Source organism: Mesoplodon bidens, assembly GCF_964165515.1.
Source record: "Mesoplodon bidens genome assembly, chromosome: 15".
NCBI classification, from domain to species: Eukaryota; Metazoa; Chordata; class Mammalia; order Artiodactyla; family Ziphiidae; genus Mesoplodon; species Mesoplodon bidens.
The window spans coordinates 45,566,207-45,580,296 of record NC_138171.1 but is presented as its reverse complement, the minus strand read 5'-3'; the positions used below and the strand labels follow the sequence as shown (position 1 = coordinate 45,580,296).

Sequence of the window (14,090 nt, the reverse complement as noted above, 5' to 3'; positions counted from 1 at the left end):
AGCCATCATGTCCCCAGCCTTTTGCACTGGAGGGTGGCCTCCTTGTTCCTCGGCTGGAGCCCTCCCACGATGCCGGATAACCATCTCCGTAGCTCTCTCCCACTCCTGTAGGGTAGGGCCCTTCACCTCATTCGTCCTTGCATTGCCCCCCATACCTACCTGGCCCAGAACTTGGATCAAAGTAGGTACTCAGGAAATGTGTGTCGAATTGGAAGGCATGTGTGCAGATGGCTGGCATGCAGAGGCTGCTCAGTGGATTGTTTGGGGAAGGAATAAATTACCTCCTTCAAATATTTTGGTTACTTTTGGAAAAATAAATAAGTCACTTTGGGATGACAATGACCAGAGGAGACCTTGATAAGCAAATTAAGCACATACACCCAGAAATCCAGCTGGGCCAGTTCCAGCACAGCCAGCTGTCAATCATCCTTAAGGCCTGTGGTCAGGCCCAGGTGTGGCAGATTAGACTGATTTTAAATTTTAAATATCACTCAGCAAATATCCATTCCCACTCCATCCTCCACGTGGGTCGTGTATTTCTCGCCCCATTGATGTTGGATGCAACCCCATGACTTGCTTTAGCCAACAGGATGTTAGCAGATAGGATGTAAGCAAAGGTTTTAAATGTGCTTGTGCATGGGACTCCCCCGGCGGTCCAGAGGTTAAGACCCCACGCTTCCATGGCAGGGGGCATGGGTGCAATCCCTGGTCAGGGTACTAAGATCCTGCATGCTGCACAGTGCAGCCAAAAAAAAAAAAAAAAAAGAATAATTTTTTTTTTCTAATGTACTTGTGCAGTTAGCCACCTTGCATTTCTGTCCCCTCTATTTGGCCCCCAAAAAGAATATACATGGAGTGGACTTGAGCCCAGTCTGCAGCCTGGAACCAAGACAGCCTACATCAGCTAAACCTAAGTCAACCCACAGACATGCAAGCAAAAATATACATGCTGAGTGCCACTGAGTTTGGGGATGGCTTGTTACACAGCATTATAGTGACTATTGCTGACCAACACACTAGGTTTGAAAAGTATCCAGTTGGTCACAATTATTTGGTAGGAGAATCTGGCCCCAGGGGATAAGAAGTTGAGATTTGGAGAGACAAGGGAAACCTTGAAGAGGAAGATTAGGAAGCATATGAAGCTTTTCCTCTGCATTTTCAGTAACAAGTTCACAATACACAGACGTTGCTGTTTATCTGCATTTGCACATTTCATCTTCACAAACTGCTCAAGTGTCCTTAATTCATTCCTCCTCCTCTGCCTCTCATGGGCTGCTGGGCAGATCTTTGTCAGAGAACTTATTACTCTGCTCTGCCAGTAGGGCTCCAGTGCTAGGCTGGGCCCTGGAGGCACAGAGGTAAATAAGAAACCACTGCTCGGAGGGCCCCATTCTTGTGAGGGAGAAAGATATGTGTACAGGTTACTATTACTCAGCTGTGATACAAGATTCTCAAAGTGTACTGGGGACATAATCCGAATGTCCAGTGATAGGGCTTGTTTAAATAAATTGTCTCTATGTGATGGGCTATTATACAGTTGTTCCAAAAGATGAGTGAGTTCTATGTATTGATATAAAAAGCAATCTATGATTTTATACAGGTGTATAAGTATATATGTGTATATACGTATGGGTGTGTATTTATCTATCTACCTATCTATCTATCTTTCATCCTTCTAACTTTCTTCAGGGACTAATAAACCAAACCATTACCAGTGAATATCTAAGGGTGGGCTTATAAGAGACTTTCATTTCTCATTTACACATTTAAACATTGTTATAATTTTTATAACAAGAGTGTATACAGTTAAAAATCAATGTTCATTTTTCATTAATTCAACAGTGCCAGGCATTGCTTTGGGCCCTGGGGATACAGTAAATCACAAATAAGACAAAAATCCCTGCCCTCATGGAGCTGACATTCTTTTAGGGGAGACCACTGTGAATCAAAGAAGCACCGAGTACATTTCATATGTGATGTAAAGACAACTAAACATTGAAGAGAGTAGAGAAGGACTTGGCAGGAGGAAGGGCTGCTCTAAGGATGTTCAAGGAAGGCTGCCCTGAAGATGTGACGTTTGAGTGATGAGAAGGGACCAGCTGTGCAGAGAGCTGAGAGAACAGTGTTCCAGGAGCAGGAAACAGCAAGTGCCAAGGCACACACTAGCTTGGCTGACTCAAGGAACAGTAAAGATTTTGGAGACCTGAAGTATGGTGAGGGAGGGGAGATTACAGGAGATGAGATCCTGGATGTACAGGGCCAGATCCCCCAGACCTTACAGGCCAAGATGAGAACACTGACTTTTACTCTGAACGAGATGGGAGCCAAGGGAGGGTTTTAAACAGGGAGCCACATGAGATGATTTATGCTTTAACAGGATCATTCTGGCTACCAGTGAAGCAGGGGTCAAAAATGGAAGGACATAACCAGTTAAGAGACTGTGGCAGGAATCCAGATGAAAAATGGTTGTGGCTTAGGCTAGTTTAAAATGAAAAGATATTTCCCACGTGAAGCACAAAGCTAGAATGATCAGGAGAACTAACAAAAATATGCCATGGTAAAAACACTGATGACAGACACATATTTTGCCAGGGGAGAGGATAGGGAGGAAAGGACGGAGGGTATTGGAGAAAATGGCAAAGACGGGGCCCATTTCAGAAGGGCCTCAATTACTCTCACACACACACACACACACACACACACACACACACACACACACACACAGAGACTTGGAAGGCCTAGCTTTTCAGCAGAAGAACCAGGCATTTAAGAGCCAGACAGCTCAGTTTTAAATCCCAGCATCCTAACTGTGTGACTTTGGGCAAGTCAATTAACTCTCTAGGCCTCAGTCTCCTCATCTGTAAAATGGGGATTAAATGAGCCACCAGGTATAAAGTTCTCAGAACAGCACCTGGCACGTGGTAAGCACCGCATGAAAGCCAGTTTGTGTTAGTGTCACCTAACACTAATTATTATGATCGGATTTTGCAGAGCAGGAAGTAAGTCACAGCGGGAGTGGGTGCAGCCAGAATCTGGGAGAAGAGTGTTCTTTGGGAGAGAACACGTCTGAGCTCCAATATCGGCCCAGACTCCCTGTGTGACCCTGAACCAGTCCCCCTCTCTCTGCAGCCTGGGCTCCTCATCTGTGAAACAGACAGTGTGGAGAGGACTCGGCGAGCACACGGAGGGGTCCGGGGACACCAGGCTCCTGCAGGTGCCCCTGGGAGGGCTGGGTCGGGAGGTTCGGTAACAGGCCACAGAGCTGCCTGACCAAACCCCGCCAGCCCCAAAGGTGAGCCTAAGTGCTTGAGAGGCAGTGAGTCCATGAAAACTGGTCTGCAAAGCCAGCCCACTCAGGCTTCTTATAAACATTTTTATACACACAGCCAGAAGGTCTTTGGCGTGGCCACCAGGCCCTGAAAGTAAAATCACGAGGCCAGTAAAACACAAAGATACAACCCCTCTGGGGCCTCGGTCCTCATACACGAGGCAGGAATAAGCCACCATACAGTCCACACTGTATGTGGACACACACATGCATGTACACACATCCACACGCTCATATGTGCACACATGTGTACATGCCTCCGTGCCCACACTCACCCACGAGTGTGCATGCAGGCACACACACGAGACCCATGTGCACACTCTCACAGGAGCACCTGCCCACGCATGCATACCCTTGCCCTCAACCAGACATGCACACACATTTACATATGCACATACGGGCCCAGCTTCCTGGAAGCCAGATTTGGAGCGGAGGAGACCCAGGAACTCCAAGGCCTTGGGGATTATGGGATGAGCACCGTAGAGGTTGCCTACAGGTACTGGCTTCTCAGATGCAGTACAACGGAGGGGTACGGAGCATGGGCTCTGCTCCTTATGAGATGTGAGACGTGAGTGGCTTAATGTCTCTAAGGCTCAGTTTTCTCATCTGTCAAGTGGGGTGAGAATGTCAGCCCCTTCTTAGCAAGGTTGTGGGGAGGTTTCTCAATTGATACATTTAAAGTGTTTGGCCCAGTGCCTGACACATTGTACCTGCTCAGTAAATATCAGCCATTTATTAGCAGCTGTAGTATTTTCTGGAAAACTCAGTTTGGAAGCTGTGGCCCAAGTTGCTCAGCTCGAAACTTCAGGGATGGCCACAAGTAGCCACTAAACAGGGCATCTTCACTGGGAAGCAGAGGAAACGGAGGAGGTAGTCCCCACTGCAAAAAGCTTGCTCAGAGGGGGAGCCCAGCCTCTTCCTGGACCCGAGAGCACTATGGGCTCCCTGCCACATGCCCCTCAGTCTCACCAGCTGCCACTTGGCTGGAGCTCTTCAAGGGGACAGCGTCTGTGAGACAGGAACGTCACCAGCCTCAAAGACACGCAGCCCCCTTGCCTGTCCCACCTCTCCCAACACCCTGGAGGGGTCAGAGACGGGGCACTTCAGGCCCTTGAACCTCCTGGCACTGCAGGGAAACTGCAAACTCAACCCCACCAGCAGGGGGCGAGGGTGACCGCATATCCTGGCTTTAAGAATTTCCCCTGAGCCTCGGCCCACCAAGGCCCCCCATGTCGGGACAGTTTAGGACTGAACTCTTGTCTCAGTTTCCCCACCACGACTCCCAGGGCCAGAGCCCTCTCCTAATCTCCAGGCTGTCTGAAGAGACCTGCACACCTGTTCTCTCCTGGCAAGGGCTCTCCTTGGTGGCAGGGTAGGGAAGTAGGGAGGTGGCCATGCCCTACGCTCCTGTGGCAGCATATCCTCCAGTATCCATTCTCCTGTTCTTTCATAATGATAAAACCCCTGCCTTTCAGCTGAGCACATGGTTGCCAGGATAAAGACCTCATTTCCCAGCCTCCCTTGCAGCTGTGATCAAGTTCTGGCCAAGGGGATATAAGCCCGTGTCATGGGGCAACTTCTGGGAACGTTACTGTTGACATGCAACCTTTGCCCTTTCTTCTTTGCCTTTCCTCTGCCCTGTTGCCTGGAGTGCAGGTGTGACAGCTGTAGCTCTAGCCATCCTGTTAGTCCATCAGGACAAACGTCCCAGGGGTGATGGAGAGGCCGCCAGGGGCCGGGATCCTGAAGACCGCGTGAAGCAGAGCCACCCTAGATTTGAAACTTTTAAAAGGAGTAAGTACATTTCTCCACTGAAGCCAGTTCTTGGGGTCGCCATTACTTGCAGCTAAACCTAATCCTGACTACTCTGCCCCCTACACAAGCTGCAGCCCGCTCCTAATCACCATATCTGAGCATCACTGGGCTCAGAATCTCTGCTGTCAAGCCCTGCACACCAATGGGTCCTTTCTGAATGGCAGTGCCCGATCAGGCTGGACCTCCCCACACTTGTGAGATGACAGAGACAGAATGTCTGGCTTCCCCCCACCCAGGGTCAAATCCTACACTTGGAAGCAATGCCACCACTGGTCTTGCCTGATCCCAACGTCCGCACACCCATCCTACCTCCCCCAAAGTCCCAGCACGCGCTGGAAGTAAGGGACGTGTAATGACTCTCAGAACCATCCCACTTGGGGGGCGGGGGAGGGCAAGATAATGTCCCTCCACCTGCCTCTCCCCCTGCACTAACCGCTCAAGGAACTCAGAGCTTTGCAACAGGATTCTGGCCCCTGGGGCACCATCACCCGGGGATGCTGAAGGACAGGATCACCCAGGCCTTCGGGAAGTGTCCCTGGAGAGGGCAAGGTTGGCACACCTGAGCTGGGGCCACACCTACCTTTCTCTGATGCTGGGGCCAGGTCAATGAAGCTGCGGCATTTTTCACCTTTGAAAAAAAAAAAAGAAAGGTTTTCAGAATATGAAAGGAAGTGAGAGCTTCAGGCTTCCGCCTCTCCCCCTCCCACGAGCCCTGTACGGATCTGGGGGTAGGGGGGCCCAAACATCTCTAACCCGAGCAGCATCTTTCTCTAAAGCCTAATTCCCAGAAAGCCAACATCCTGAGGAATGTGGATGGCGAAGCCGCAAGTCCCCATGATGCCTCCTTCCGTCACCTCCCAGTCCAATCCATCCAGCCCTGTCACTCCCACCTCCTCAAAGCCCTCCTGCCCTTTCCACGGGCTCCACGCCGTCCAGGCCCAGCAGGACAAGGGCAGAGGCCGTCACTGGGCTCCCTGGACCTCCACTCTGGCTTCTGTCGGATACACTCTCCACACTGCAGCTGGAGGGATATTTTCAAACCACGCAGCTCTGATTACATCACATGCACACACGCAAGTACACACACTCTTGCTCAAAACACTTTATCCCAAAATAAAGCCCAAATTCCTTCACATGCATCCAGGACTGGCCCTCCCCGCCCCTCCTCCCCTCCCCCTCCTCTCAGCTCCTATACTCTTCGTGTTCCCTTCCCCGACCCCCCGACTGGGAACACAATTCATCCCTATTAGAAGCTCTCATGGCACTGTGGCCTTCTCCTAGGGGGCAGCTAGTCACCTTATAACTCTTATCATTTTGTGTGTGATTCTCAGATGGATGGTTCACAAGCTGGAAGCCCCGTGAAGGCAGGTACCACATCTTCAATTCATCCCCAGCTCAGAAAATGGTACCTCCATCCTCCCAGATGCTGAGGCCAGAACCTTGATGTCACCCTTTGTTTCTCTCTTTCTCTCACACCTCCCCATCTGATCTGCAGCTCCAGCTTCCCAATATACTTAGAATCCAACTACTTTTCACCACCTCCTCTGGTCCCAGCCCCATCATCTCCTCTTGGATTACCGCAGTAGCCTCTGCATGGGTCTCCCTGTTTTCTGCCCTTATCCACACAGTCACCAGAAGGGTCCTGTTATAACCTAAGATGGATTACGTCTCCTCTCAGAACTTTCCCACAGTCCTCAATTCACTCAGAGTCAGAACCTAAGTCCTTACCATGGCCTATAAGGCCCTGTGTGATCTGTGCCCCCATCACCTCCCTGACCTCATCTCCTACTGGCTTGCCCCTCGCTCACTCCACTCCAGCCACACTGGCCTCCTTGCTGATCCTTAAATGTGCAGTCCTGCCTCAGGACCTTTGCACGTGCTGTTACTTCCCCCTGGAGCATTCCTCCCCCAGACAGCTGAATGGTTTACCCTTCCTCTCCTTTATCACTTTCCCCAAGTTTTACCTTCTCAGGGAGGCCCTTCCTAGCTAGTCTATTTAATATTCCAAACAACTTTTCCCTGACTCTCCCCATCTCTCTTCCCGCTGGACCCCTAGCACCTAGAACACTGCCTGGTTCATAGAGAGTGCTCAATAAATATTTGTTGAAGGGGTATACAAATAAGTAAATGAATGAATGAAAAAACGAATGCCTTCCACCCAAACCTTATGCCTATAAGAAACTTCAACTCTTCAGTCTTTCCGTCCAGCCTCCTTGATGCCAGGCCCTATGCTGGCCATCAAGGACACAGTGAGAGCAAGATGTGACCTAGCCTTAAGGTCCTTTCTCAGATGGGACACGTGCTCTATACTTTGCCACAGTCCCCACCACACCCTGCTTTACCCCTAGACCTTAGACCTCACTGGTCCCTGAGACACTAGATTCGCTGACCTTTAGGGTGAGCTTGCAACTCCTAGTTCAAGGGTTTTACTGCTGAGCATAGCAGCAAGAGATAGATTTCACTGCTGAGCCCAACAAGGAGATAGACTTTGAGTCCAAATGGAGTCAATGTAGGTTGGGGATGAAAAGAATCTGGAAGCTCCCAGCCTTCTCAATTCTCGTGTCTGCTTGAAGCTTCCTAAGTTTTCCTCTAAGAAGGTCCCTTGAAGCCCGTCTGGGCTCCTGAACCTCCTTCCAGCCCCATACAAATGCAAAGGCAGATATCAGGGAGTGGTGAGAGATGAGGCTGAGAAGGAAGGCTGGGGCCAGATCACGAAGGGTCTTAAGTGCTGAGTTAAGGAGTGGATTCCTCTCTTATATATGTCACCCCTTCCAAAGAATCATGAGGCCACAGGTGGATGGATGCTGCTCCTGTGATTCCATCGTGCTTGCTTCCTCCCCAGGCTCTATACTGAGATGTAGGACCCTCTCCTTCCTTTATAGAAAAGGCTCAGGGCCACTGAGTGATCAGCCAGGACCACACAGCAAGTCAGTGGTACCGAGATTATAAAGAGATGTTTGCTGACAGCCAAGAACCAGAAGAGAGGATTTTTAAAAATGAGAATAGGTAGTGTGCTAAGAATGGATGGATTTTGAATGCATCATCTTAAACTTTCTTTATGTTATATTGTTTTCTCAGAGCTAGAGAGGGAAAATTTTAATGGCTAAATTCAGACCAGCAGCCAGGGCCCCATTAAGACTTTTGTGGACCCTAGGCTCTTTTGCCTTTGGAGTCTCTTCCTCAATAAAGACACATTAAATTAAAAATTGTATTTTACAAATGCATTGGTTAAAGATTAATATATTAACATTATATATTAAATTTTTTCTTCACCTAAAAGGTTTTTTTCCTTCTGATTCTGAAAGAAATTAAAACATTTTATGGGCTTTTGCTCTGACCTTGTACCCTGAATCCTGCTGAATTCATTTATTAGTTCTGACAGTTTTTAGTGGATTCTTAGGATTTACTATATACAAGATCAAGTAATCTACAAATAGATACAGTTTCACTTTTTCCTTTTAATCTCGATGCCATTTCTTTCTTTTTCTTGACTAACTGCTCTGGCCAAAACCTCCAGTATAATGTTGAATAGAAGTGGCAAGAGCAGGCATCCTTGTCTTGCTCCTGATATGAAAGGGAAAGAATTCATTCTTGTACCACAAGTATGATGTTAACTGTACTCTTTTTCATAGATACTCTTTATCGGGTTGGGGAAGTTCTCTTCTATTTCTAGTTTGGTGAGTAGTTTTATTGCAAAAGTGTGTTTACTTTCTCTTTAATTCCACAACAACCTACAAGGTAGTTCTGAGAATCCCCATTTTAGAGACAAGCAAACTGAGGCTCTGAGCTTTCAGTGACTTGCCCCAGACCACATAGCCAGTAAGTGATGGACTCAACCCAGCACATAGACTCCAAACTCCATGCCCTAAAGTTTTTCCAGCTATCTACTCCCATTTGCAGCTAGCCATTCCCACTGTGCAGAGCTACTAGGTCCTAAAAGTAACTCTCTGAGAACATACCTCCATGCAGATAGGGAAAATCCACCAGGGACTAAATAAAATGGCTCTCACGCTTCTATTTCTGCTACATGGACAAGACTGAATAGAAGATGTTTGAGCAGAGATGGTCAAACTTGGCCCACACTCCCTGTGCAGGGCAAAGCTGAGGTTTAAGGAAAAATCATAGTAATGACATAAGGACAACTGGATATTTCAATGGTCACCAAGTCTAATAACTAAAATCCAAACACAGAAGAGATTCTTGGCTCCAGACCCTCAGTTCCATGATAAAGGTTAGCTAACCATTTGTGAGAAAGATATCAAAGTGTACCATATTGGCTAATTGCTTTCAGAAGTGGCCCTTAAAACTTTAACATCTTTATCAGTTATTATTACATTTGTATGTTCAACAAGGGATTTCATTTGGGTGTAAAACTGAAGAAAAGTGCACTTATCTCTTCAGACCAAAACTTGTCAATTAGATCATGGAGCTGTGGCCTGTTACTGCCACCTGATGGCAGCATACCTTCCTTGCACTGCGGAACTAGAAAGCTGGAAAGAATCTTTTTTTGTTTGTTTTTTTAATAAATTTATTTATTTTTGGCTGCGTTGGGTCTTCGCTGCTCCATGCGGGCTTTCTCTAGTTGCAGAGAGCGGGGGCTACTCTTCGTTGCAGTGCACAGGCTTCTCATTGCGGTGGCTTCTCTTTGTTGTGGAGCACGGGCTCTAGGCATGCTGTTTCCAGTAGTTGGAGCACGCAGTCTCACTAGTTGTGGCTCACAGGCTCTAGAGCACAGGCTCAGTAGTTGTGGCACACAGGCCTAGTTGCTCTGTGGCGTGTGGGATCTTCCCAGACCAGGGCTCGAACCTATGTCCCCTGCATTAGCAGGCGGATTCTTAATCACTGCGCCACCAGGGAAGTCCCTGGAAAGAATCTTAAAGGTCATCCAACGTAAGTGGTTCTCAGCCCTGGGAAGCCCAGGACCCACCCACAGACATTCTGGTTTAACTGGTCAGCAGCAGGCCTAAACATCAGTGGGTTTTCAAAGCCCCCAGGTGATTCCAGTCACAGCCAGGGTGAGATTCACATTCCAATCTGATTTGCAAAAACAACTATTTTCAACATTAGAAAAGCAATAGTAAGTCATTTTAGTGACAGCTGGTGCTATCTCACGGGACACTCCTTCCAGCAACAGTGTTTATGGGGCAGGATAGCAGAGTGGCCAAGGCCTGAGCTCCGGAATCAGCAGAGGTGGCTTCAAATCCTGGCTCTGTCACTTCCCGTCATGTGAGTTCACAGTCTTTCTGGACCTTGAGTTCCTCGTCTGCAAAATAGGCACAGCACCTACAGGGGTGTTATAAAGACTCAACATGGGCAAAGAACTTAGGCAGGATGCCTGGAACAGAGTGGGAACTTAGGAGATGGTGGCTGTCATCACCATCATAATCATCACCTGCCACACAGGGGTCAGAGGAAACATGGAACATCATGGGAAGAGAGACAAGACTGGTGCCTGGACCACCATAGGGGTGGTGGCATGTGGCTCTAGAGCCAGACCTGCGTGGGTTCAGCCTGGCTCCATCACCTACTAGATATGTAACATCACCGTTAGCCTTTTGGTGCCTCAGTTTCCCTACCTATAAAAAGTGAAAATCACTAATGCTGGTGTTTCTGTAGTGCTTATTACAGGGTGGATCTGTAGGGGTTGGTGCCAACCACCAGGTGACACAGCTAGGACAGCTCAGCAGGCAGGAGTCCTGCCAAGTGGCAGCTGCAGGGATACATGGGTTCCCCTACGGCCCTGCACCTTCCGTTGTCTTCCCCTAACCATTGGACATTGCCTGGTAACTGCCTCATTTTTGCCCCATGAAGATGCCCTTCCTCCCATCACTTCCTCCCACTCTGATTCCCTCTGACCCAAGATGAGCTACCAAGATCAAGAGGATGAATGGCTGTCAGCCTTTCCTCCCCAGGAGGAGAGTTCCCTAAAGATACACTGTTTTCCCAGAGGCCCCCTGGAGGGTAACGCTGCCCCACTTCAGGGAGAGGCAGAGGAGGGAATTTGTGCAGGAGGAGGATAGAGCCAGCAGACCCCTGGGGAGAAGTTTTCGGGGGTCCATGAGCTACAGGACCTCCACAGCCCCCTATGGAGATGTCAGGACCTTCTAGGAAAACAGCCTGGGAAAGCTGGGCTTTGGGGTCAGAGGTCACAGGTTTAACAAAAATCCTGCACCCCAGTGAGGGTCTCAGGGCCCCCATGGGCCCAGGAAACCATCAGCAATGGGGAGAAGAGGGGCAGAAGAAGACCAGAGGTTCTCCCAAAAGTTCTGAAAACTTCACATCAGGGCTTCCCTGGTGGCGCAGTGGTTGAGAGTCCGCCTGCCGATGCAGGGGACACGGGTTCGTGCCCCGGTCTGGGAAGATCCCACATGCCGCAGAGCGGCTGGGCCCGTGAGCCATGGCCGCTGAGCCTGCGCGTCTGGAGCCTGTGCTCCGCAACGGGAGAGGCCACAACAGTGAGAGGCCCGCGTACCGCAAAAAAAAAAAAAAAAAAAAACTTCACATCACCCCAGGGCTGTGAGGGAACCTTCATTATGTGAGGTCTGAATTTCTCACTATCCCAGAGAATGGACGTTCAGTCCCATTAGACCAGAGGAATAAACTAATGGGAAGTACCTTGCCTGTAAGAAGGGAGCGTGCCGATTCGGACCCACCATAGCCTCGAAGGGAAACATCCTGCACAAGGTTCCTCATCACTGCATCTTTCTCCAAGGTCCGTAGTCAACAGATGGGACTTAGAACCCAGTCCCAATGCAAGCGTGGACAATACATGAGATCTCAACACCCAGCAATGACTGGGGAGGCCTGTGGGGACTGGTAACCTGGAGGAGGTGTGCCCTGTCTAAAGGAATATGAATTAACATCCTGGCCATCTGGACCAGTCAGGATCCTGGCAGGAAACAGATGGCACCCTGGAAAGGGCTCACTGAAGACTGCTGAGTGAAGGGCCTTTTCATAGACGTGTGGACAGGGGCGAGGGGTGAGCAACAGTGGGGGGCCCTCACCTCTTCCAGCCTGAAGGGGGTGGGGAGGGAAAGGAGGCTGCAAGAGATGATGCCACAGAGGAGGAACTGCCCCTCGGAGCTTAGCTGCACCGAAGCAAGCATCAGAATCAGAATTTCTGGGGCAGGGCCTGAGAATCTGCATTTCTAACAAATTCCCAGGGGTTGCTGATGCTGCTAGTCTGGGGACCACACTTTAGAACCAGTCCTTAGAGGAATGCAGTCACTGTCAAAACCTCAACAGGCCAAGAACGAGGCAGGGGAGGGGGAAACACCCCGACCTTTCTCCCCTTCTGCCCTCTGATTTCCTTCCTATGCCTTCCACTGGCCAGAACCAATAAGAAACCAGAGGACGCAGGAGTCCGGGCCATTGCATCGGCACAGGGCAGTCTCCCACGGCCCAGGGGGCAGTGGACAGACATGGAGGGGTGAACGGCGAACAATCAGCATGCCCCCCTACCCCAGGTGGCCCTCACCCCTCCTCACCCATCACTCTCATCCTCTCACCCTGCATGCTTGTCTCTTTCATAGTCTTCCCACGATTACTATCTGAAATGATCTTGTGTACGCATTTGTTCAAGTGTTTATTATCTGTGTTCTCTACAGGATGTGTGTGGACTTCTCCTCTGCTGTGGGTTGTATTTACATGTAGGTATGCATAGGCTGTGGGCTTGACCACATTCTGGACCAGGCTGGAGGCTGCACACAGTGATGCAACAGTGAAGATGAGATCTCTCTCTCTCTCTCTCTCTCTCTCTCTCTGAATCCTAGGAATCCAAATCACATCAAGCAGTGATATTTGGGGATGTTTGAATTAATTTTTTTTAATATTTATTTACTTGTTTATTTTTGGCTGCATCCGGTCTTAGCTGCGGCGCGCGGGATCTTTCGTTTTGGCGCATGAGCTTCTCTCTAGTTGTGGTGCGCAGGCTCCAGAGCACGTGGGCTCTGTAGTTGTAGCACAGGGGCTCCAGATTGCGTGGGCTCAGTAGTTGCAGCGTGCAGGCTTAGCTGCCCCATGGCATGTGGAATCTCAGTTCCTCCATGGCATGTGGAATCTTAGTTCCCCAACCAGGGATCAAACCCGAGTCCCCTGCATTGGGAGGAAGATCCTTAACCCCTGGACCATCAGGGAAGTCCCATGTTTGAATTAATTTTGATCCCTAAAAACATACTTCTCTTTGGTTCCCAATATCAGTGTTTAGTATTCACGCATTTATATTCAATTAACATTTTTTTTTTTTTTTTTGCTGTACGCAGGCCTCTCACTGTTGTGGTCTCTCCCGTTGTGGAGCACAGGCTCCGGATGCACAGGGTCAGCGGCCACGGCTCACGGGCCCAGCTGCTCCGCGGCATGTGAGATCTTCCCAGACCGGGGCACGAACCCGTGTCCCCTGCATCGGCAGGCAGACTCTCAACCACTGCGCCACCAGGGACGCCCAATGAACATTTATTGAGCACCTACATGCCAGGCACCATTCAAGGTGCTGGGGGTGCAGCAGAGAACCAGAAGGCAAGTGCCCACCCTTGCAGAGCTGCTGTTCTAATATTAAAGTCTATGTATAGACACTTGGAATCCTTGCACCAAAAGAGGGCGTCCCCCAGCTCATCTAAACAGTGCCCAGATGCATATATCCAGACAAAACTCTAATTCAAAAAGATACATGCACCCCTATATTTATAGTAGCGCTATTCATAATAGCCAAGGCATGGAAACAACCTAAATGTCCATCGACAGATGAATGGATAGAGAAGATGTGGTGCATATATACAATAAATACTACTCAGCCATAAAAAAGAATAAAATAATGCCATTTGCAGCAACATGGATGCAACTAGAGATTATCATACTAAGTGAAGTAAGTCAGAAAGAGCAAGACAAATACCATGTGATATCACTTATATGTGGAATCTAAAATACGACACAAATGAACCTATCTATGAAA

At 49.1% G+C, this 14,090-nt stretch overlaps 1 protein-coding gene across 5 annotated transcripts in view; it reads right to left on the bottom strand.

The window, feature by feature from the left end:
• GSG1L (GSG1 like) overlaps positions 1-14,090 on the bottom strand; it is a gene marked incomplete at its 5' end in the record, with an annotated part of 225,505 nt that overhangs the window by 138,313 nt on the left and 73,102 nt on the right. For 4 of the 5 annotated variants that reach the window (XM_081257939.1, XM_081257940.1, XM_081257943.1 and 1 more), the window contains one exon: positions 5,724-5,771. The exons of the other annotated variant lie outside the window; for it this stretch is intronic. In XM_081257939.1, coding sequence (XP_081114065.1) covers positions 5,724-5,771 — 48 coding nt within the window. The remainder of the gene's footprint in view (positions 1-5,723; positions 5,772-14,090) is intronic. 5 annotated transcript variants of the gene reach the window in all.